The 23,681-nt window shown below is 57.7% G+C and overlaps 8 protein-coding genes and 1 pseudogene across 9 annotated transcripts; 5 read left to right on the plus strand and 4 right to left on the minus strand.

Moving 5' to 3' along the window:
- Positions 1–134: 134 nt before the first annotated feature.
- Positions 135–1,145, plus strand: MSY001_1281 (uncharacterized protein; the record flags this gene model as incomplete). Its single annotated transcript, XM_018886396.1, is given in 2 exon segments — positions 135–936; positions 955–1,145. The coding sequence occupies 2 exon segments, from the start codon at positions 135–137 to the stop codon at positions 1,143–1,145; spliced, it is 993 nt and encodes a 330-aa protein (XP_018739874.1).
- A 1,239-nt stretch (positions 1,146–2,384) lies between these two features.
- On the plus strand, positions 2,385–4,687 carry MSY001_1282 (annotated as a pseudogene). Its single transcript is given in 2 exon segments — positions 2,385–2,415; positions 2,421–4,687. Coding segments are annotated over 2 exon segments (2,298 nt in total).
- A 12-nt stretch (positions 4,688–4,699) lies between these two features.
- On the minus strand, positions 4,700–5,911 carry MSY001_1283 (uncharacterized protein; the record flags this gene model as incomplete). The annotated part of the gene is made up of 1 exon (XM_018886397.1): positions 4,700–5,911. The coding sequence occupies one exon, from the start codon at positions 5,909–5,911 to the stop codon at positions 4,700–4,702; it is 1,212 nt and encodes a 403-aa protein (XP_018739875.1).
- A 114-nt stretch (positions 5,912–6,025) lies between these two features.
- On the plus strand, positions 6,026–7,180 carry MSY001_1284 (uncharacterized protein; the record flags this gene model as incomplete). Its single annotated transcript, XM_018886398.1, has 1 exon — positions 6,026–7,180. One exon carries the CDS (start codon positions 6,026–6,028, stop codon positions 7,178–7,180), a length of 1,155 nt encoding a protein of 384 aa, XP_018739876.1.
- Positions 7,181–8,153: 973 nt separating this feature from the next.
- MSY001_1285 (uncharacterized protein) lies at positions 8,154–10,085 on the minus strand (the record flags this gene model as incomplete). Its single annotated transcript, XM_018886399.1, has 1 exon — positions 8,154–10,085. The coding sequence occupies one exon, from the start codon at positions 10,083–10,085 to the stop codon at positions 8,154–8,156; it is 1,932 nt and encodes a 643-aa protein (XP_018739877.1).
- Positions 10,086–10,642: 557 nt separating this feature from the next.
- Positions 10,643–12,143, minus strand: MSY001_1286 (uncharacterized protein; the record flags this gene model as incomplete). Its single annotated transcript, XM_018886400.1, has 2 exons — positions 10,643–11,885; positions 12,001–12,143. 2 exons carry the CDS (start codon positions 12,141–12,143, stop codon positions 10,643–10,645), a joined length of 1,386 nt encoding a protein of 461 aa, XP_018739878.1.
- A 66-nt stretch (positions 12,144–12,209) lies between these two features.
- On the plus strand, positions 12,210–12,974 carry MSY001_1287 (uncharacterized protein; the record flags this gene model as incomplete). Its single annotated transcript, XM_018886401.1, has 1 exon — positions 12,210–12,974. One exon carries the CDS (start codon positions 12,210–12,212, stop codon positions 12,972–12,974), a length of 765 nt encoding a protein of 254 aa, XP_018739879.1.
- Positions 12,975–13,032: 58 nt separating this feature from the next.
- Positions 13,033–21,317, minus strand: MSY001_1288 (uncharacterized protein; the record flags this gene model as incomplete). The annotated part of the gene is made up of 2 exons (XM_018886402.1): positions 13,033–13,096; positions 13,132–21,317. The coding sequence occupies 2 exons, from the start codon at positions 21,315–21,317 to the stop codon at positions 13,033–13,035; spliced, it is 8,250 nt and encodes a 2,749-aa protein (XP_018739880.1).
- A 131-nt stretch (positions 21,318–21,448) lies between these two features.
- Positions 21,449–23,571, plus strand: MSY001_1289 (uncharacterized protein; the record flags this gene model as incomplete). The annotated part of the gene is made up of 2 exons (XM_018886403.1): positions 21,449–23,390; positions 23,507–23,571. The coding sequence occupies 2 exons, from the start codon at positions 21,449–21,451 to the stop codon at positions 23,569–23,571; spliced, it is 2,007 nt and encodes a 668-aa protein (XP_018739881.1).
- Positions 23,572–23,681: the final 110 nt, after the last annotated feature.

Consider the following 23,681-nt stretch of genomic DNA (forward strand, 5'->3'; position numbering starts at 1 on the left):
CCATGAGGTCAAATCAATGCGGCTTTGTTATTTAGATGCGCTATTGATCGCGTCAAGTCTGCTTAAGCTTTCGCTTGTTTGTCACCCAACCTTTACCTCTCCCATCATAGGCGCTGGTCGTCTCTTCAACATCCATGAAGTTCTCTAGTATTGCTATCACTAGTTGCTTTGCAGCCCTATGGGCTGCGGCCCCTGTCACTGCCAAGTTTGCTTACGGTGTGCCGTGGGCGGCTGACAATCGTTGGGCTGGTTCCGTAACTAACAAGACTGTGTCATGGTACCACCATTGGGAGGATGGACCAGTTAGCAACATCCACAAAAAAGTTGAATATGTTCCTATGTACTGGGGACCTAAAAAGAAGGGAGATTGGCATCATCGCAAGGCCTACATTGAGAAGCACAAACCCAAGAACATCCTAGCATTCAATGAGCCAGACATTGAATCGCAGGCTGCTATGACGCCGAGTGAGGCTGTGTCGGAATTTATGAAGGAACTCCAACCTTTCGCTGACAAGGGTATTAACGTCAGTTCTCCTCAGATGGTGTACGACATTGGCTGGCTTGAAAGCTTTATGGACAAATGCAAAGCTAAGGGCTGCAAGATTTCGTTTGTTGCCCTTCACTGGTACGGTGGTTACCAGGATATTGATGCGTTCACACGCTGGATTGACACCGTTTACAACAAGTTCAAACTGCCTATTTGGGTCACTGAGTTTGGTGTTACTGCCGCCTCTAACCCGAATGCTGATCAAGTCAAGGACTTTATGGAAAAAGCTATTGATTGGATGGGATCGAAGGACTATGTTGTGCGTGCTGCATGGAATGGTTGCTATAATATGCACAATCCGCCGGATGAATTCGCTACTCCTTTGAATGCCTTCTTCAACAATGGTGGTGCTCTTCGTGACACTGCTCATACTTGGCTGGCCGGCAAAAGTATGATTCCTTTGACAGAGAATGGTAACGGTGATGGTAACAATCAGGGCTCCAATGGCAACTCTGGCGGCAACTCTGGCGGAGACTCTGACGGAGACTCTATTTGGGACTCTATTTGGGACTCTATTGGTTCACACCACGATAAAGACAAGCGTCAACTGGCTCACGCGGTGATGCAGAAGCGCCGCGGTAACTACGAATGGGTTTAAATGTACTCTATGATGCTGGTTAAAGTTCTAAGGCATCTGTCATGTCGCCTATATGTTCATTGATTGAATGTTTGGCTGTCATCTTTTCGTTTCTTTTCGCTTCGACTGTATTGTCAATTTTTAGTATTTTTTTGGTAGTTGATGGGATCGCAATGGATGGTTTCTAATTCAAAAGAGTATTGATAAAACATGTAGTAACATGAACCTTTCGCCATAAAAGAAATTTTTCATTGAAAATTACCAAAAAAGCTCCCAACGTGGGGCTCGAACCCACGACATTCAGATAACTCCTCGGAATCGAGGAGACTCTTTCTAAGAGTCTGACGCTCTACCGACTGAGCTAGCCGGGATTTGATTCTGGCTATAGTTGTTTAAGAGGCATCCAAAAGTCTTAGATCATGTATCTCAAGGCAACGCGTGACGCGGTCGCGTTTCGTGTTCACGATCCGCCATGTCGTTGGTTGGGGATGAGCACCCTGTACAGGTGACTCACGTCCCAGGAGTCACCCGACTGAGGTATATCTATGGTATTGGTGATTCTGAGTATGTATTTTCTTTCGCGCTTATACGCTAGTCGACTGGTTACGGCTGGTGAGGATCACCTTGTTCGTCTGCTTCCCGCAGAGGCCACCGCCACCAATGTTATTCCATCAGTTATTGAGGATGCTACACAACCCGTTTCTTGGGTTGATGCTAACGAAAACTTCCTCATTACTGCATCGGAGGATGGGTCAGTGCGACTCTATAAGCACTCTGGCAAATCTTCGGCTGAACTCATTCACATTGTGCGCAGAGAGGTTCTGCCAGTCAGATGTGCTGCACTCGAAAAGTATGGTACCTCACTCCGTGTTGCCATTTGCTCTGATGAACTCTTGATCCGTGTTGTGTCTGCCACCGACCCGAGGAATATCACCCTCCTTACAGGCCATTCTCGCGGTGTCCGAGGCTGCAGCTGGAGTCCCAAGTTGCCCCTCCTTGCTTCATGCGGAAGCGATGGTGATCTCCGGATCTGGGATATGTCTGGTTCCGAAAGCTCTTGTATCAAAGTCATTTCAAATCAAGCTCCTGCCCTCAGACCCGAAAGTGAGTTTTCTTCGGTGCCATGCTGGCATCCTAGTGGCCAAATGCTAGCGATTCCTCTCAAGACACACGAAGTGGGATTAATTCGAGCACCTTCTCGTATGAATGATCTACGGAACAGCGATGCGTGGACATCTATGGGCACCTTAGGCCCATCCAATGGCACTCTTACACCAGAACTCACTACCCCGTCAGGGACTCTTGCTGCGATGGAGTTCAGTCCAAATGGTCGATACCTTGCGACTGCCACAGAAGATTTGAAGGTGACCATATGGGCTATGGATTCGCGGAATGTGGTCCGGTCATTTACCGCCGAAGCGATGGCCACGAGCCTGAGCTGGCATCCCCATAAAGATGTTCTTGCTTGGACAGATATGCAAGGCCAACTTGTCCGCTGGGAATCCGTCATTGGTCCCAATCTTCCGAATGGCTTCGAAGAATTGGATATTCATGCAAATGCGACGAAGGAGCAAAACACAACCCTGGAGAGTGATCTCGATGACCTTTTTGATGATGGTCTTGCAGTCGATGATGACCGAGATTCAGACTCACATCGAACAACGCGAGGGCGTCCATCTCACCTATCATTCTCTGAGCAGACTCTCTCCCAGCCTACGTTTCAACCAGGCTCAACACCCATGGTTTCACAACGACGATACCTTTGCTTGTCGCCATTGGGCGCTCTGATTTCTATTGATCAAGATACCCACCAAACAGTGGTGTTCGATTCATACGACACGTCGGCTCGCCGAAACTTCCGGTTCACAGACCACTATGGCTACAGCCTGGCCAGCGTGGCACCCCAGGGAATTCTTTTTGCTTGTCCAGCTGAATCCAGCAGCCCTAGTTCTGTGTTTTACCGACCGTTTGATGATGTTCCAGGCATTCAGACTGAATGGACGATAAACTTGCCTCCGGGTGAGAATGCGGTCGCTGTTGCCCTGGGTGGTATTCCCAATGTGGGTTCTCATGCTGATATTCTTGATGGTCCTCAGGGTGTGGCGGACGAATGTTTTACGTCCTATGCGAATGCGGTTGTGGCCACGACGAAAGGCTTTTTACGCTTCTTTGGTCCTAGTGGAATGCAGCGTTACGTATGGGCCCTAGGTACATCTGTTGTTACATTGGCAGCTGGTGCACATGGTTTATTGGTTGTCTACAAGTCAGGCTTTGTCCAAGCTTCCCATCTGCATTTGGAGTATTTGCTTATCGAGCTCTCGCAGCTTAGTATTATGCAGCAAGGTATCCTCCCATTGCCTCAAGAATCGACATTGACGTGGGCTGGCTTCAACGAACTTGGCGTACCCGCTGTGTTTGACTCCACTGGCGTTTTGTATGCCCTAGATCGCGCTTGGCGCCCAGGTCAGGGACGTTGGGTTCCAGTCCTAGATTGCCAAGTTGCGCTTCAGCCACAGACAGCGTCAGAGGATGCCTCAGAACCTGCTGCGCCGCGTGCCCGATGTTGGCCCATTGGTTTTACATCCACACATCTTCTTGGCCTCTTGCTTCCCTTGTCACAGCGATTCCCACAAGCCACGGGCCCTCATCCATTGGTCCAGGAACTCGAATTTAGCTTGTGCGTGGCGCAACGCGACGGAGCTTCAGCACCCCTCGAGGAGCAAGCTCTAAGGCAGTCCCTTCTTGCTGGTGCCATTCGCGATGGGCGTGCAGCCACAGGCACAACATTAAATGCATCTCATCGCACTAATGAGAGTGATCCTGCATTATTAGACATGGAAGCAGACAAGGCACTATTGCAGCTTGTACAGCTTGCCTGTAAGGCGGATCGCTATGGCCGGGCGCTGGATGCTGCCAGATCTCTGCATACAGAGACGACACTTGAGGCTGCTTTAAAGATCGCCCATTTCTTCCATTTACCTAGCCTGGCCGATCGAATGGAGCAAATTCGAGCCCCACTCATCGACCGTCAACAACTTGCACCTGAGATAACTGAGCGGGCTTGTGGTACGGATGCTCTTCTTCGTAATGTTTTGCGTGTGCGAGTGCCTGAGGCACCGCAGACCGTCGTCCCTACCGAGCGTCGTACAGCTGCGGATGAGTTGCAAAAGGATAGCTTTGAGGCGCCCGAAAAACGATCAAGCCGCACCTCCGTGCTTGCACTAGAAGGGCTCGCTCACCTTCAAGCCCCTGACACAGAGACCCCGTCATCTCTGACACCGAGTGATTGGTCTTTACCCCCCTTGAGTGGAGCAGGCCCTCTATCAGAATCTACATCTAGTATGCCGTCAGCCCCAACACGGAGCAATCCTTTTGCGCGCACCCAATCTATTGCAAAGGAGCGTCACTTGCAGAAAAGTCAATCCTTCTTTGAACGTGTCGAAGCGCCAAAGCGCAAAGTTGACGATGAAAATCCAGATCGCTCTGAGAAGCGCACAGCTTCTAGGCAGTCTACCTTAGCTAATTTTGCGTATAAGGCGCCAGAGGAAGACAGCAGTTCATAATGCCGGATCAAACTATGCCTTAATAAACTGTTCCATTAGTGACACCACCTTCTGTGCCATTTCCAGTGTCGATGCATTGTACAAACTTATGCGAATACCGCCAACAGAGCGATGTCCCTTGACCTGTACGACTTTGTTTTCATCGCAGAACTTGACAAAACGCGCTTCTTCAGTCTCTGATGGCTCGCCTGTTTTAGCATCCAAGATACGGAAAGTTAAGTTCATTTTGCTGCGAAAGTCGGCGTGGGCCACTGTAGCCCTGAAAACGGTCGGATGTTGCTCCAATTTATCATAAACCAGCTTTGATCTTGCACTAGCGCGCTCCTGAGCACGAACCACGCCCCCTTCGTTTATTAATTTCCGAAAGCCAAGTCCACTCACGTAGATGGGAAAAATGGATGGTGTATTGTACAGGGAGCCGTTGTCCATGGCATTCTTGTAAACAAGAGTCGAGGGAATGCGAGGGAAGTAGGACTGCTGAACCATATCTGGATCCACGACTAGGTCACGTCGCACTACCACAATCGTGACGCCACTGGGTCCGACATTTTTCTGCGCACCGAAAAATACAACTGCGTGGGACCGAATGTCAATAGGCCGACTCAGAATGTTCGACGAGCAGTCAGCCACAATAGGAACTCGTTGACGGTACTCTTCCGGAAGACGCTGAAAAAATTCTTGAGGGAATTCAAAACCATCGATGGTTTCATTGTCGCAGTAATACAGCATCGCAGGATTTTCATCGATGCTGCTCAAATTCCACTCGCTAGGTTCAGGAATGGGCTGGCTAGGATCTCCAATATTCTTCCTCAAGTCTACGACTTGGCGTACGGGGTCATAAAGACGGCGTGCTTCTTTATAGGCTTTGTTGGACCATGTCCCCGAAATAACATAGTCCACGGGCGGTGGTGCGCCTTGGCCGTTCTGCTTCGCAGCGTGGGCTGCTAGCATATTGAGCAGTGTGGCACTAAACTGCTCAGTTCCACCACCCTGCAGAAAGAGGACAGCATATTCAGTCGGGATATCTAGCAAAGCACGCAGATCGTTCTCCGCCTGCTCGATTAGGTCTTTGAATGTGCTAGAGCGGTGACTCAGCTCAGTGACACCAATTCCAGTTTCACCATAATCAAGAAGCCCTTGTGCTGCTTCCATCAATATATCTGTCGGCAACATTGAGGGTCCGGCGCCCAGGTTTACCGTCTGCGCGCGTGCGTCCGTGTTCATCGAGGGCGTAGGCTGACCTGTGCTCGAAACGTTCGAGTCACTATACCAACGTTTGTTTAGTCATCCTCCCTTCCCAGAGAGCGCGCACAGGCGTACAACTTGGAACACATCGTCATGTCCCAGTATGCAGAGGATTATGACCCGGCGCCTGAGCCCAGTGTGGAACCTAGCACCTCACAGTTAAGATACGAAAATCAAAACAGAGATCTTTCGCCTGAGCCAGACCAGGATCTAAACACCTCTCGTGGGCGGCACCAGGTTTGGCTCGTAAAGGTGCCCAAGTTTCTTATTGATGGATGGAGTCAGGTACAACAGGAGGATGTTCGCCTAGGAACCGTGCGGGTATATGACCCAGATGAAAATGGACATCAGAAGATGGAACTGCTGTTACCAGACGGACCATCTCCTGCCATTCCCATTGAAGATCCGTTGCAGTGTGCTAGATATGCCAACATACCTCGTCGTTTTGATATGCGGTTGACATCTACTACCCAAGAAACTTTTGCAAAAAATCTCTATGCGTTTCAAGAGGAAGTCATCGAAGATGAAGATGCAGCAAGTGATCTTGGCGTGGACGAAGATGTTGTGCTTGCAGGTGCACCAAAACTGCAGCCCTCGCATTCCTCTGGGCCCGCCCGCCTATCGAACAAGAAACGCCGTCTCACTGCACTGACAGGTACTGTCACAAATGAAACTGCTCTGCAGCCTCAGAAGACACCTCCTTCCAACTTGCCGGACTCGAAAGCGTCCATCCGCGCGGGAACTTCGCGCTCTTTGTTGACTCCAGAGTACCGGGAAATTCTCAGAAAACGCCGCTTGGAGTCGTCCAAGCCCAAGCGCAGTGTCATGATGATTGATGAAACGGACGCGGGATCGAACAATATGCTGGCTGCAGGTGTGGGAAAGGGCCACGTCAAGACTCGATCGGCCAACATTGTATTGGCTGCGTCTCAAGCCCGTTCGAACGAGGCCCCCGAAAAATTCGCTCGTATGCCCCGCAACGAGCTTTTGGACTCGCTCTTCAGCTTGTTCGACCGCTATACACACTGGTCCTTGAAGCGTTTGCGCGAAGAAACGCAACAGCCCTATGTATATTTACGTGAGGTGCTCTCGTCCATCGCTGACCAGCATCAGAACGGACCATATGCTGGCTCATGGAGTCTGAAGCGAGAATTTGCGGAGCATCGCCACAAGGCCGATACGCCACAGAATCGCGACAGGCAGGGTCCCTCCGGTGACCCTTCCGTGGATGACATGGAGGATGTATAAACTATTGTACAAGACTAATTTGGCGACACAGTGTCGTATTGTAGCCATGGATTTCTGTCATACTGGTCGAGCCCCAAACCACCCAGACCACTCCGCACAAACAACTCCATTTCATGGGCCAGATGCCGTGCATCATTTGCGTCGCCAATCCACTCTGTCAGGCGCTCCAGCATGGCATCTGACGCAATGTCGACATACGATAGCATGGCAGGAATATAATAGCTCAGGAAGGAAACGTCTAAATGTGGCCATACCTGCAGTTCACGTTGAAGAAATGTGGATAAGAGGCGCGCATAGGCTGCGTTACGACGAAATCCCGCAGGTCCCGGGTATGGTTTGTACTTGGTATAACGATTGGACGCCACATGTTTCGCATAGAGATGATGTTCATATATTCGACGGCGTGCAAGGAGTGACTGGTGCATAAGACGGCGATGCCGTGCTTCTTCTCGGCGCCGTATATCCTGTAGGCTGGGACTGGGCTCCGCACGAGGAGACTCATGTGGCGGGGAGGCTTGGGGATCATCGGCTGCGTCGTCTGGACCCGGAGACTGCTGCTCCTCATTGGAGAGTGAGTGTATGAGAAAACGATGTGTTATTGGATCCAGTGCATGCAGGATGTGCGGTCCCATCGGTGTCTTGCAAAGCGGACATGTCTTTGAGCCATGTTGCGTACGTGTCCATAGTAAGATGCAGTTGAAGCAGCTATGGTTAGGTAGCGTGTACGTACAAGCATGAATGGAAACAGTTCGGCAAGATACAGCGATCTTCTACAGGCTCGAGACAAATTGCACAATCGATGTCACCCAGATAACCAACGCCATCTACGTGCTCACCCTTAAGATCAGTAACCTGACCCGTTGCCATACATATGTCTATGTGGAGAACTAGCACGCACTTTTACACATTCTTAAATTCGTAACCTTCAAATTACACTGGTATGCTATGGTATGCAGCTAAAATGTGTCGACATTTAATCGATCTCCTCAACCTGAGGGCCATCGTCACCACCAGCGCCAGGGGCCGCACCAGCGTCGGCGCCAGGGAAGCCACCGCCGGGAGCACCACCAGCAGCGCTGTAAGCCTTCTGCATGATCGGGTTGGCAATGCCCTCAAGCTCCTTCTGCTTGTCGTTGTACTCGTCAATAGAGCCCTCTTGAGTGTTGTCGAGCCACTCAATAGTCTCGTCAATCGCCTTCTTAAGAGTCTCCTTGTCCGAAGCATCGAGCTTGCTGGCAAAGGCCTCCTCGTTCAGCGAGTTACGCAGGTTGTAAGTGTACGATTCGAGACCGTTCTTCGACTTGATGCGCTCAGCAGCCGCTTCGTCCTCAGCCTTGTACTTCTCAGCGTCGGCAACCATGCGCTCAATGTCCTCCTTCGACAGACGACCCTTGTCGTTGGTAATAGTGATCTTCTCAGAGCGACCGGTCGTCTTGTCGGCAGCCGACACGTTCAAGATGGCGTTCGCATCGACATCGAAAGTGACCTCAATCTGAGGAACACCACGAGGAGCCGGGGGAATACCCGAAAGCTCAAACTTACCCAGCAGGTTGTTGTCCTTGGTGCGGGCACGCTCACCCTCGAACACCTGGATCAGCACACCAGGCTGGTTGTCGGCATACGTCGAGAAGACCTCCGACTTCTTCGTAGGCACAGTCGTGTTGCGCTTGATCAGAGGAGTGAAGACACCACCGGCGGTCTCGATACCCATCGAAAGAGGGGCGACATCGAGCAGCAGCAGATCCTGCGTCTTCTCCGAAGTGTCACCGGACAGAATGGCAGCCTGGACGGCAGCACCGTAGGCAACGGCCTCGTCAGGGTTGATAGACTTGTTGGGCTCGCGGCCGTTGAAGAAGTCGCGAAGGAGCTTCTGCACGCGAGGAATACGAGTCGAGCCACCAACCAGCACAATCTCGTTGACCGAACCCTTGTCGATCTTGGCATCACGGAGGACCTTCTCGACAGGGTCAATGGTGTGCGAGAAGAGGTCACCGCAAAGCTCCTCGAAACGGGCACGAGTAATAGATGTGTAGAAGTCAATACCCTCAAAGAGCGAGTCAATCTCAATGGTGGTCTGGGCAGCCGACGAGAGAGTGCGCTTAGCACGCTCCGAAGCAGTGCGCAGACGACGCAGAGCACGAGCGTTTGTGGTCAGATCCTTCTTGTTCTTGCGCTTGAACTCCTGCACAAAGTGGTTCACAAGACGGTTGTCAAAGTCCTCACCACCAAGGTGCGTGTCACCCGCGGTAGCCTTAACCTCGAAGATACCCTCCTCGATCGTCAGGAGCGACACATCGAAAGTACCACCACCCAGGTCGAAGATAAGTACATTCTTCTCGGACTCGTCCTTCTTGTCGAGACCGTAGGCAATAGCAGCAGCCGTAGGCTCGTTAATGATACGCATGACATTGAGACCCGCAATCACACCAGCGTCCTTGGTAGCCTGGCGCTGCGAGTCGTTGAAGTAGGCCGGGACAGTCACCACAGCATCCTTCACGTCCGAGCCAAGGTAAGCCTCAGCGGTCTCACGCATCTTAAGCAGGACCATCGAGGAGATTTCCTCAGGAGTGAAGATCTTCTCCTCACCCTTGTATTCGACGCGGATAACGGGCTTACCAGAGCGGTCAATGACCGAGAACGGCCAGTGCTTCATATCCGACTGAACCTCAGTGTCGTTGAACTTGCGACCAATCAGACGCTTGGCGTCGAAGACAGTGTTGTGGGGGTTCATAGCCACCTGGTTCTTGGCGGCATCACCGATCAGACGCTCCGTGTCGGTGAAGGCAACGTACGAAGGAGTCGTACGGTTACCCTGGTCGTTGGCAATGACCTCGACACGGTCGTTCTGCCAGACGGCCACACAAGAGTAGGTGGTACCCAAATCAATACCAACAGCCTTTCCCATATTCAATTAGGTTTGGTTGAGAGACGGGGCGCTCACGGGTTTCCATTTTATAGTATGGCCCACACATTCGGCAGCCGCTTCCACGGCGTGCCAGCGACCAGTAGAAAGCCCAAGAAAGTTTCGTTATTGTTCCGTGCGCTTCTTCTTACCTCCACATGGGAGTCGGCCTGCAGCGTTGGACCGTCCATGCCCTTCCAGGGACTTCTGTATGACAAAACGCCATGTGGTCCTCCACATAGATCGAGCACAGACTAGAAGCCTACGCGAGCTACTCTATAGGTACAACTTAGGGGTTTTTGGACAAACTCAGCGCTTGTGCTAAAGCATTGCGCTGGCGTGAAAGCCACGATGTGCCATTCGCAGGGAGCTCAGGTAGCGCCGGTGCTGCAGATGGGCTATTGGCTGCTGAGACTCCACTAGTATCACAGTACAGTTGCAGGCTCAGCTTCTGGTAGGCTGAGGCCATAAGCATGAGCTCTTGCCGAAGCGCACTACACTCGCGCTGCACATCTGATAAATCTGATATTGGTGTTACAGATTTTTCTCGCTGCCGTCAGTTAGGATCTGCCGCGTACCTTGTCCAGTTCCTCTGAGGTCGCTTGGAGACGCTGGTAAAGGAGGTCTTGCTGAGCAAAAGACTCGGTGATTATATCGGCAAGCAGCACCACGTCCTCTTCGTCCATCTTTTTTTCAAGCTGCGACAGTAATTTGCGAGTTTCTGCCTCTTTGAGGCGTGCTTGGTCCCGCATTAGCTTGGTATCTGAGAAAATAGGAGCAATAACGGCGTGAGAATGATTCTCGTTGTCGGAGGACGGCAAGCGGTCCTGTTCATTTTGCAATTGCTTTAATTCAGCTTCTAGGGCAGCTTTTCGAACGGGCTCTGCTGCTGGTGGCTCCCTCGTTTCCGGGACAAGGGATAACATGTGTAAACTTTCATCCAGTTCCAAGGAGCGTATACGGGCGAAGAGAGTACTTAGTTGTTCTTGATCCGTGCGACGCTGTTCCTCAAGCTTGCAGCATCGGCACTCGAGTTTGTCACGATCCCGGCAAACAGTCTCGTGGGCCTCTAGAAGCTCTGCGTACTTTCGCTCCATGGCGCGTCTTTCCGACCAATTTTTGTCGGTAAGATCCATAGCTGATCGGTTAGCAGCGCTGTTGACCGCATTGGTCAGCTCGGTATTCTTTGACTCGAGCTCTCGGACTTGGCGCCGCAGCTCTGCTGTCTCCCCTACGCGATCACGAAGCACGTCCAGCTGGCGTTCCTGCTTCTTTGTAAGTTCGGCCATGTGTCTCCATTCGTCATGCTTGTCCCGCAGAGCATCGCGCTCGCGTTCCACCTCGCGGAGTGATTCGACAAGCTGGTCAAGTTGTTGGTGTTCTTCCTGGACACGCTGCAGCTCAGCTTCCATAGTCACGAGACGCTCATGCTGTATCTGGCAGCGTTCAGTCGCCCGCTCAAAGTCGCACCGAAGCGCCTGTATCTCCTTCTCCATCTCCTCCGGTATATCTGCGGCACCTGTGCGCACACAAGCCTTCGCGTCTTGTGCGCCCTCTTGGCTAGGAGTTTGCGCTGGATCGGCAAGCAAACTCTCAACAATACTCATCATCGTGACCTGATCGTCGTAGGGAAGGGACTGCATGGCATTGACATGCTCTTTGTTGTCTTCGCTCCTAACGACAAGGCCTACGACTAGGCGCAACAGCTTGACGAGCTCGTCTTGGGCTGGCGGAGATTGGGAAGCAGCCCGGGTATCAATGTCCGGAAGTTCATTTTGCGACATGCCAAGCTCCTCTGTATAGCTGTGTAAGCTCATGCGACACACTATGTCTGCAAACGACGGAATAAAAGGTCCAAGGAGCACGTCTGTGGGGCCGTAAAGTACACATCGTCACTGTGTCAGTTATGCACACGTACACGCCGGCCAAGACCTCGAATAGGGCTTTACCATCGCAAAGACTACTACAATCATCAATGTGATGCACGTCACACACGGCCTGCACCCATGCCGTGAGCGCAGCGAGCTGCGCCGACACGGGCGGCGCGGCTCTAGATGCCATGGTCGAACGGCCAGTGTGGAGGTGGGTCAGAAGCCGCGGGCGCTTGTGTCTTGCCGACGTCTCATCATGCCGGCGGAGAGCGGGGACCCAAGCGAGAAGCTGTGGTCGCTCGTGCTGGATCTATCTGCGCAAGTGGCGGCGAATCAGAAGCTCGTCGAGTCGCTAAAGAAGCAGTTGGAGGATTTACAAGGCCAGGCCATTCATTCCAAAACGGGCTATGCGCTGCGCCGCTTTAATGTGGACTTATCGCAAGAGGCTTTTCTCACGCAGGTAGAGCGGCTGAATGCACAGCTTGCGAACGAGAATACTCTCCTCTCGCACGAGTCGAAGCAACTTGGCACGCTACTGCGTGAGTGTGAAAGCACACTCGAGACGGTCATGGGCAAGTTCCGCGCGTTTTCACATGCGGCGCAGCAGCATGGCCTGGACCTGTCTGCCTACTACGAGAGCCGCCTCGAGGCGCAGACACGCAAAGTAGATGAGGCGTCGGAGCGTGAGAGCCATGCCATGTACAATATGCACCAGCGTCTTGGAGACCTTGTGCGCGGCGCGCTCCAATCCTTCGATGGCGAGGACGAGCTGGGCAGTAACGACGCTCTGGAGCATGCTACTGAGCTAGAGCACCTCCGTCAAGAAAACGAGACACTGCGTCTCCTTCTGGGCATGCGCCAGGGGGACGCGAATGTGGCTTCAGACGCTACGGCGGAGCGTAGCTCAACCACAGACCTCTCCGTGTCTCGGACGCAGGCGCAAGATACCTCCGAGACCGCTGTACCAACACAGCCGATCGTCGATGAAGTCGATGCGGGCGTACCGGCTTCCACCAACTAGTTTTGTACTCTATTTGCCGACATACAGATAGTCCAGCGCGCGCAAGCACCGTAAAAACTCAGCCTGTGCACTCGTCGGGCTCGCGAGTTTGGCGAGTGGCAACGAGGTTGCCGTCCTGGGGCCTGCAGGTGGTGGAGGCGGTAGTGCGGGGTTGGACAGCGCCTCGCTCTGGGGCCTCTCGTCACTTGTTTCTGCGGGCGGCAGCGTTTCGATGAGGGCGTCCAAGTCTGTAACGAGCGCTTTCGACGCACGCGTCGCAGCCTGCTGTAGTGCCTCACTAATCACATCCCGTGCACCGGGCATATGAGCCAGATTGGACGCCACACCCAATGTGTGCTGGAAGGCACGCGACGACATGGGCGTCTTCAGCGGCTGGACCAATGCGGCAAGGCGCTCTGCTGGGATTGGAGCGACCTCGACACCCGCGTGCGGCCCATCCAGCACGGCACTCTTGCCGTCTGGCGCCTGGTGTGACGCCACGAGCGGCTTGGTGATCATGTGAAGCAGCTGCACCAGGGCATTGACGAGGGATGCATGCTCGAGCAGTGCATCCTTTTCCAGCAAGCTCAGCAGGATTTGCACGGGCATGCGCTTGGTGCCCTTGCGCGTCTTGTCCTCCCTCAAAAAGTGCAGAGCCACCTGGTCATTCGCCTGCGTTAGGTAGGTGAGCGTCTCAAGACTGCGCGACGCAATCAGGTGCGGTGCCTCACCACCCATCAGGGCCAGCGGCGCGGGCAGCGCAGGAGGCAGCAAACCGGACGCATTCGGCGTCGCTGGACGGCGAGGCGTGCCGCGCTGCGGTGTCTGGCGCGCAGCCTTGTTGCTCATCGCCGCAAACGAACGGTCCACGGTGCCGGAACTCGTGGTACTGTCTGACAGGACGAGCAGTAGCAGTGTCAGCAGCTCCGTGCGGCTACGCGCATTCTCCGAGAGATGTGCTAGCACCTTGTGCAAGAGCGAGGGGCGAGCATGCATGGATGGGAAGTAGAGGAGACGCACAAGCGCTGCCATGCCGGCCCGGTCGAGGAGCTGGATCGCATTGCGGGGTTGACCCTCAGCGTTCGGCGCTTCCGTGCTGTCTGCAGGTCGTTGCCGATCGGCAACCTCGCCGTGCGCGTCGTCGCGGGGCGGCGCGGGGGCCGGGCGAGATGCGCGCGACCGATCCTGCGGCACATCATCGTCCACATGCTGCAGCTCAGCACGCAGCGAGCGCGGCAACACGTCAAGAAAGTCGGGCGCCATCGGGGGGCGCCGCTGGCTGCGCGCAAGACGCTCGTGGAGCTGCTGACTGAGAAGCACCTCTTCCCGTAGTTCCTCCGGCAGTGCCTCGAGGAATGTCGGATCGATGCCCGTATCCGAGAGATCGATGGGCGTCCCATGCAGCGATACCGTCGTACGCGAGGGGGGCGCTTCGGGCGACGCCGGATCGACCTCGGCATGCTTGCGCTTGGTGTCAGAGGCAGCACGCTGCGCTGCCTCAGGCTCGCGGTTTTCACTGGTGCGGTAGCTTTCCTGCGGCTGCAGCGCATGAACGAGCTGTGTCCGCAGCGCGGCGCCCAGCTCTGAGGCCGCTGTGCCAAGGAGAATAAGCGCCTCTTCACCACGCCGCGCGTTCGTGTGCAGCGGTGTAAAACGATGCGACTCGGCGACGACATCGGCAGCACCACTTGCACCCTCACGCGAGCGCGGCGGCCCCTGGCGAGGGCGCAGCGAATCGCCATGCATATTGGCAATGTGCATGCGCGGTGTGCCGTGCCCGTGGTCGAGCTCAATTCGAATGCTTGCATCCGTACCACTTGGCACGTTGCGCTGGAGAAACATTTCGAGGAACTGCATCGTAGGACCACCCATGAGCGATTCCACGCTCCGAGACCAAGGAGGACCGTCGCCATCGCCTTGCGCCGCATGGTCGTCGGCCAGCAAGGGATGGAACGCCACGTCGTCGTCATGGTGACGCGCGGGCGATGGCGTAGGACGCACGGCCGAATCCGATGCGCCGTGGGGAGCGAGCGACTCGGTGAAGAAGGTCGGCGGGCCAGTCATGTCGCGGCGACCAGGGCGCGGCGCCTGCGTCCACGACCAGTTGGCGCCGAAGCGGTCGTCGGTGTGCCGTGGTGGGGGCCATACAGAGTCGTCGCCAAAGTCGAGCTCTGCCGCATCGTCAGCTTCAAGGAGGGCCTCGTCGCCCGACTCCGCCTGATCACCTTCCAGTAGATCAACGTGGCCGCCCTCCATATCATCCAGGGCCTCGAGGATCTCACTGACGCCATGCTCATCGCCAGCATCGGGTCCCTCGTCACCTGCGGACCTGTCATCCTCGATGACGTAGTCAACGTCCTCATCGTCGAGCTCGTTCAGGCCGTCGTCATACTCGTCCTCCCACTCATCCTCCAGTTCGTCGTACATGTCGTCCGATGATCCATCGTGCTCATCCATGGAATCGTCCTCTTCCATGACCTCAACCACATGCGTCGAATCGCCATCGAGACCTTCAGCGTCCGTACTGAGCTCACTTCCCTCCTCGCTGTCGTACTCCTCCATCTCCATCTCGGCGTCGTCATCCTCATCACTCAGCTCATCGGCCGAATCGTACGCGCCCTGCTCCATCTCGCCTGTATGCATACCAAGCGACGAGTTGCGGTAAAAGTCTGGCGCACCTTCGCCGTCCTCCTCGAGAGAGTCGCTCTGCATGTCTTCGTCGTCGTCGTCATCATCTTCTTCTTCTTCAGACGAGCCAACGTCTTGATGATCCACCGCCCCCGAAGGTGCGCCCGTGCCGTCTGCCGCAGCCGGTCGCCGATGCCTATGCGCACGCGCCATTTTGATCGCAGCCCTCGTCAGATGCTCGAGCGGCCGCAGCACCGCCTCGAGCAGCGCACGCACCGATGGAAAGCCAAGATCGACGTCTGCTAGAACACTCGCGAGGAGCGGCACAAAGTTCTTCTCTAGCATAGTCTTGGCCAGGTGCAGGACCACCTCCGAGCGCTTAGCGACAACGCCATTCGGATGAGGCTGCGCCGTAAGCAGCCGGTGGCACAAGTCCGCGAGCGCATAGAGCCGGCCATAGCGTACCTCTACCACCTCGCTGCTCTGCTGCGCCTCGCGGATGGCCGTTTGTAGTGCGTCAAGCAGCGTCTTGCGCACGCCCACAAGAGCTTCAGGTACAGCAGTTGCGTCCGCCATCGGCGCAGGATCCATTGCCAGCGCCACGCCCAGCGACATGGCCCAGTTCGACTGCGCCATGCGCTTCCGCAGCTCGTCCGGCTCATAGTTGTGCAGGAAGCCACTGGGAACCCATGTAGACAACATATGCGCGAGCATGGGCTCCTTTCCGACGTGATGCCGCAAGAAACTGTGCTTGCAGCCCATATACGACGACGTCATTTCGACCATGGCCTGCAGCAGGAAGAACGCATAGGCATCACGCGCGTCCGCCTCGCTAAGCGCGTCTGGCGATGCAGCCTCGCCAGGCAGTGGTCCCAGCTCGCCGCGGAGCACGTGCAGCGCCTGCCCAAGCAGCGTGTCCATGACACCATCGCATAGCGACTGGGCCACGTCCGGCAGCGCAGGCACCTTGGCCCCGGCTTGTAATCGCACATGCGACATCGGGCTGCCAGACCCATCCACGAGCTCGAGCTGCGTCGATGCTGCGCGCATGTACGTGACAGGATCGCGCAGCACCGCGTAGCTCATAGCTTTGAGAAGATGCGTAATTTCCATGTGCCGCGTGCGCGACATGTGCGCAAACCACGCCTGAATATCGTGCGCAACAAGCGAGAGAAGCGTGCCACCCGCTTCGACCACATGTCGCAGGATCATCAGCACGAGGCGCTGACAAGACGCGAGCTGCGAGAAGCGGGTCGAGAGAAGCGGGCGAAGCACCTTGGCGAGCTGCTGGTCCTCTGCAAGTGCCGCGGCCGTGACGGAATCGCGCGTCACCAGCACAAGCACACGATACGTGGCAAGCAGAGCACTCGCGGAGAACTGCGGGGCGCGCTCCAGCGTCTGTAGCAAGAGCGGCAGGAGCTGCGCGCGCGCCTCACGTAAGAGAGCAAGACGGTCGCCGGGCAAGACCGTATCACATGGCTGATCATTCGGTGCTTCTGCAAGGCCAAGCACACCGTTCAGCGCCATAAGCACCGACGCATAGAACGGCAGCTCTGACGGGGCCTGTGCCTGCGCTTGTGCCCAGCCTAGCAAGCGCTGCGCGAGAGGCGGCAACGTTGACCAGGGGAGCGACAGCTGCACACGCTCGTACGTGACGAGAAGCGCAACAAAGTGCAGGCGTGTAGGCAGCGTAGGATCGGCCACGTCGTCAGGGAGGCGCTGCAGCACATGCTCCCAAAGTGCTGCAACCCGCTCCTTGTCCTTGCTGATTGCACCAAGCACCTGCTTCGCATCAAAGACCAGCGGTTCGTGTGTATCCGCCAACGCCAAGAGACGCGGGAAAAAGGTGGGTCGGAACGCTGAGCGGCGCTCATCCAGCGCTGCCTTGGCAGTACGTAATGCCTCTTGCGACTCGGACGGGCCGCCCGTTGCGCTGTCAGCAGGTGCCTCCGGCGCGCCAGACCCGTCATCAAGAGACAGCACCGCTTGCGCAAGCGCCTCGCTGACCGAGCGCGGAGCCGACGTAGCAGGCGGCTCTGAGGCCGCCTCTCGAGGCTCCTCGGCACGTTCCTCACCCTCGGGTGCTGTCGGCGGCGCGTCCGGCTCGTCTTCCAGCTCAGGATGCTGCAAGACGTATTCAGTCGCCGCGCTTACGTTATTGTGGCACCGCTCGAGCGCGCGCCGCGCCGCGCCGCGGGGAAAGCCCATTTCCACGAGCTGCGCAAGGCGTGCTTCGTCTGCGACGATGCGCGACGATCCCTCGAGGCTCGTGGGGCGCGGTGGGAAGGGGATCGGCGCACCACCCAGCGTTGCAGCGAGTGCCGAGGGAAGATCGGTGGGCACCGACGACGTAGGTCGGGGCGGTGGGGGCGATTCACGGTCGGCTTGTAGGATCAGGCCAAGCGCTTGGCCCGTCATTCGTACGGGGCTCAGTGGCAGCTTAGCGAGCCATGGTGCCTGCCACAGCGGCTCTAGCACATCGAGCGCTCGTGCGCGCAGCTCCACAAGTAGCCTGTGGGGCGCAGAAGGCGCGTCGCGTGTGAGGTGAGTGGTCTGCGGCGCATCCAAAAGCGGCCGCGCCTGCAAGAGGCGTGCGTACAGGTCCAGATAGGCACGCAGTGTACACACGGCATGCGCGCCCACGCTTGTTTCGTCGTCTGATACATCATGCTCCAGATGCGGCAGCAGCTCGTGAAGCTGGGACCCAAGCGCCGCATCACCGCCTTGTTCTACCCACGCATGAAGCAGCATGGTATGAGCATGCATGGCATGCGTCGGGCGCCGATCGTACAGTAGGTGCGCGAGCATCAGATACAGGTACGTATGCTCGCCCAGCGTATCGCCAGGCGATGCATCGCTGCGCTTGGCCTGCCAGGCACGCAGAGCACGCGCCATTTGATCGGTCGTCGCTGCGGAGACGCGCGCAAACTCTGCGTCCATGTGCCGCTTGGGTGTGAGCAGTCGCGCCACAACCGACAAGAGGGCTTGCAGTGACGCCTGCATGCGCACGGCCATGTACTGCACCGCCGTGACACCAGCATGCGAGGAAAGATCGCGGCCACGCAAGGCTGCCTTGACGCGCAAGTGTTCCCACACGCACATGCGCACAAGTTGCCCAAGCTGTGCGAGCGTCGCGACATCGCCACCCTCACTCAGCGCGCGGAAAAGCGCGAGTGGCACCTTGGTGCTCGCGTTCGGGAACATGAACGACTGCACAAACGTCTCACACACGTCCGTGAGGACGTGCAGGCGCGTATGCAGTCGCACCCACGTACGGAAGCGGGGCTGAAGCTCAGGCGCATGCGGCTCGAGAAGCGCCAGCATGGGCGACGCAATCTCGGTCATAGATTGATGCACGTCACGAAGGAGCGCGCTCAGTACCGTGCTAGGGCTCTCCTCGACCATAGTGCGGAGGAGCATGACTAACGAGTCAGCCGGCGTCGAAGTACCAAAGTGGTAGGGGATGCATGGCGTCGAAAGAAAGGCAAGCAGGCGTGCAAGACTGCCGCTGCGCATAAAGTCGCGGCAGAGCGCTGCGTTTCGAAAGAAGCCTTCAAGAAAGCGACATAACACATCGAACGAGGCCACTGGCGCATTGGCGTCCCCGGGAACCGGCTCAGGCACGGTTTGATCCGGCTCATCAAGCACGAGCTCGGCGGTAGAAATGGGCTGCGGCGACACGGCGTCTCCGCTGGACGGCAGCTCGTACAGAGCACGCGCGGCCGGCTCGGTCGGGGGGGAGAAGGCCTGGCCCATCGCCACAAGGCCATCTAAAAGGTGCACGAGCTCAGTCTGCACGCCCTCTTTGAGGCTAGGATGGTGCCGCACGAGCTCGTCGACGGCCGTTCCGAAGATATTGGCATTGTCGCGGTCCAGTAGCACGCGGTGGTAGCGCTCATCCGTCAGGACGCGCAGGACGTGAGGCACGATCGGCTGTGACGTCATATGGTGCAGCCCTGCCTCATTCAGGCACAACGCGCCGATGGCCGTGGTCAGGGCATTGAGCAGTTCAAAGCTCGGCTCAAGACCATCCTGTACGACACCCAAAAAGGCATCCGGCAGCTTGTGCTCCTGGATCGTGACCAACTGCGTCGGCTCGTTGTGCACGAAAGAGGCCATGATCGTGATGGCTTGCGCCAGCACAGACGTACCAAAAAGGGCACGTTGTTCCATGATCGTGCGCAGTGCCGGCACAAGTGGCGTGTCAATCAGGTTGCGCAGCCCGTCAGCCAAGCCGGTGGTCGTCATTAGATGGTGGAACAGGCGCAACAGTTGGCGCAGCACATTCGTGGCGCCAAACGGAAGCGGTGCATTGCGAGATACGGCATCGTCGACACACTGCACAGTTCGGGCCACCAGCACATCCATGCCCCGGGCAGCGGTGAATTGCTCGAGCGCCGGCGGGTACGAGTAGAGCAGGCTGTCGAGCAGACCAATGGCGCGCGCTGATGTACGCTGCACAAGTGCATTGGTGTGCGACACAATACACGCAAGCTCCAGCAGCTGTGGAATGAGTCCCGCACTCACCACCATCGTGCTGCCCGACACGGTCGTTGTGAGGTTCGCGACGAGCGTCATGAGCGCGTCCACAAACGCATCCATGTGCGTGCCCAGCGGCGGCGTTGGTCCGTCGGCGCTGGCCTGGAGTGCCTCCTGAGTGTTGAGCAGGACTTGGAGGAGCAGGCCGTGGCTCACAGACGCATTCACCGCGGTAAGTAGCTCGCCGAGGCGCACGCGAAAGTGGCCGACGGAATCCAGCGCGTACAGCGCAGCACTCTGCACCCAGTACCCCGTGTGGCGCGCAGGCTCCAGCAACGCGGCGGTGCGCGACACAAGCGAGGGCTCGACCATATAGAGACGTGTATTCACAGCCGACTCTGGCGCGGTGTGCGCAAAGCATGCAATGGCCAGAAGACGGCACACGATGGCCTGCTGCCGCGACGGCCATGCACGGAAGGCGAGTGCGACACGCACCTTGTGGAAGAGCTCAAAGCGCTCCTCTTCCGAGAGACGCCCATGGCGGTCGGCAGCCAGCACAATCGCGCCGGCAGAGCGTGTTTCGGTGTCGAGATGGTGCACATAGACCCAGTCGGACGGCTCGTCGTGGGTGTGGCGCACAGGCGTCGCAGGCCCGGGCTCCTCCCCGCCGGGCCGCTGGTGACAGTGCATTTGCACGCTCTGCATACCAGCGGGAAATGCCGCAGCCTCTTGCGCAGCATCTGCTAGTTCAACGCCGTGGTCGCGCGGGGGCCACGCCGACGCCAGCACGGCCAGCCGCGCATGGTCCACAGCCAACTCGTGACGGCCGGAGCCCGTGTGCTGCTGAGCCGGCCGTAGCAGTAGGTAGAGCAGCGCCTCGAGCACTTCGCCATCGTCACTGCCGAGTAGCGTGTCCAGGTGCTCATACGAGGCATACAGTTTGCGGTTCATGCAGTTTTCCAGGAGCAGCCGCGCAAAATGGAGGATCGCGAGCAGCAGAGTGCGGTTCGCCGGTGCGAACGGCGCCGTCTGGAACGGACGCAACGGCGTCTCCGTACATATGCGCGCTAGAATATCGTCCAGCCGATTGAGCACGGCGACCCAGGAGTACAAATCGCCGCGTGGCCAGACCCACTGGTCGACGCTAGCCAGCAGGCCCGCCAGCTCAGGCTCGGGCGCCTCGACCATGCGCGTGCCCAAGGCGGCCAAGTCGGCCGGTACCTCGGGCTTGCGCTTCGGCGCCTTGGTGATCTTCATCGCCGCTACGAAACTAGGGCGGTGGCGGCGATCGCAATGCCAGCGGTGTATCACCGCCGCGAAGCCGCGCGCTGGGGGCGCATCACGTGCAGCCTCGGCGCTTCGACCCCGCACGCCGCCGGACCACGCTCATGCTCCTGCAGACGCTGCGCGCGCACGCTGGCGCGCAGCTGCCCGACGAGGGGCAGGGAAGTGCACTATGGCCGAGGAAGATACGACTCACGGAGCCATCTTCGTCTACAACGGCCGACCTGCTGCCGGCGTGGGCGGCGGTCGTGGCGGATCTCGTGGGAGGCACGCCACCGACACGCGCGCTCCAGAGCTTGTTCGAAGATGTATTGGCCATGGATGTGCAGCCTGACGCAGTAGTGCTGCCCTTGGCCAAGGAGATGCACGCCCACACGGCGCATTGTGTCCAGGCGCAATTGGAAGACGCCGCGTGCGCCGCGTCCGAGCCGGCCCCGCTGTGGCTGCAAAGGTGGATCGAGCGGTGGTGCGCCGTCGTAGCCCGCGCACGCACTGTACACATGCTCGTGCAGCCCTTGTTTGTGCGTGCACGAGCACTTGAGCCGCAGGGTACATGGGACGTGCACGCGCTGTGCGTCGAATGCGCGCATGCTGTGCTCCGCCACCCTTCACGGCAGACACAGCTGCATCGTGCGCTCAATGCTCTTGTGCGCGAGGTCCGCGAGCACCGCCTGGATGCGCCTCTTCTTCAGCAGGCGATGCACGCCGCCGCGGAGCTCGCATGGGATGTGCATCTCTTCTATGAGCAGGCGACGCCCTTTTATCGCGCCATGAGCGCAACGATGGCCGCTCCTGTGCCGACGGACGTGCGTGCAGCGCAGATTCCCAGCGTCCTCGCGGCTGTGCGCAACGAACGTGCATGGTCGTGCTGGGTCCCCGGCGCCGAGGAGCGCAGCACCGCCGAGGTCGTGGTGGCTGAAGTGGTGCAGCCGCATCTCGCCAGCTGGGCGCAGACTGTGCCGTGGCTCTGCGAGCACGCACCGAGTGACCTGCAAGCGCTCTACGACCTAAGCTGTGAGGCACACCTGCTGGAGCCGTTGCGGCACGCCGTCCGTGAGCATGTCCAGCAGCAGGTGGCGCGCGATATGGAGGCGGAGCCCGCCACGCTGCTGCCCCGCCTGATGGCAGCACAGACCGCGTGGCATGCACTGTGTGTGGCGCATCTGCGAGACAGTGCGGCGCTGCATCACGCGGTGAATGATGCGCTGGAGTCGGCCATCAATGTGCGCCGCCACCGCGTGGTCGAGCGACTCGTGGCGCTTGTGGACGAGCGCCTGCGCGACGCAAGTGCATGGGCATCGGACGATGTCTCCGGCACGCTGCAGCCGATCGTGTCGCTGTTCCGGTGCTTGTACGACAAGGACCTCTTCCAACGACTGTACCAGCGGCAGCTCGCGCAGCGACTTCTGGAAAGGCTGGCGGCATCGCCGCGCGCCGAAGAGGCGATGCTCGCGCTGCTGCGGCAGGAATGCGGACCCGACTATACCCACCGCCTCGAGACCATGTGGCACGATCAGCGCACATCCGAGCTGCTCCAGGCAGCCTGGTCGAGTGCGTCCAAGCACGCTGCACGGGCGCCGTTTCCCGTGGCCATGCACGTACTCACGCAAGCGCACTGGCCAGCGATGGAGCATGTATCGCCTGTGGCGGTGCCGGCCGCCGTGGAGGCCGAGGCGGCGCGCTTCGAGGCGTACTACCGACAACAGCACCCGAGTCGCTCGCTACGCTGGCACCATGGCCTCGATACGGTCGAGCTGCGTGCTGACCTCGGCGCAGCAGGCATCAAGGAGCTGCACGCTAGCGCGCCCCAGGCTGTGGTGCTATTGCAGTTCCAGGGGATGCAGCCGCGCACGTTGGCGGAGCTGCGCAACGCCACTGGCCTGGAGCCGGCGATGCTGCGGCGCGTCCTGCACAGTCTCACGAGCGGCCCGGCGTCGACGCGCGTCTTGCGCCAGCTTTCCCCCGGGTCGGACGTGTGCGATACGAGCACGTTCCATGTGAACGAGGCGCTCGACAGCGACAATCCTTGTGTCGTGCTGTGGAAGTGTGAGGACGAGGAAGAGACGCAGGCGCCACTACGTGACGAGCAGCCCGTCACTATGGACCGCGACGTAGTGCTCCAAGCGACGGCCATGCGCCTCCTCAAAGCCGCGTCGCCACAGTCGCACGCTTCTCTCACGGTCGCGATGAAAGAGCACGTGTGCTCACGGTATGTGCTTCCCCCTAACGCAGCTTTGTGCCGAGTGCCGACGAACTGCAAGGTGCGCTGGACCGCTTGTGCGACAAGGTACGATGCGCTACTTACCGCAGGATTGTATCGAGTTGTCCGCGAGCACG

This window comes from Malassezia sympodialis, genomic scaffold, assembly GCF_000349305.1.
Source record: "Malassezia sympodialis ATCC 42132 genomic scaffold, msy_sf_5, whole genome shotgun sequence".
NCBI lineage: Eukaryota > Fungi > Basidiomycota > Malasseziomycetes > Malasseziales > Malasseziaceae > Malassezia > Malassezia sympodialis.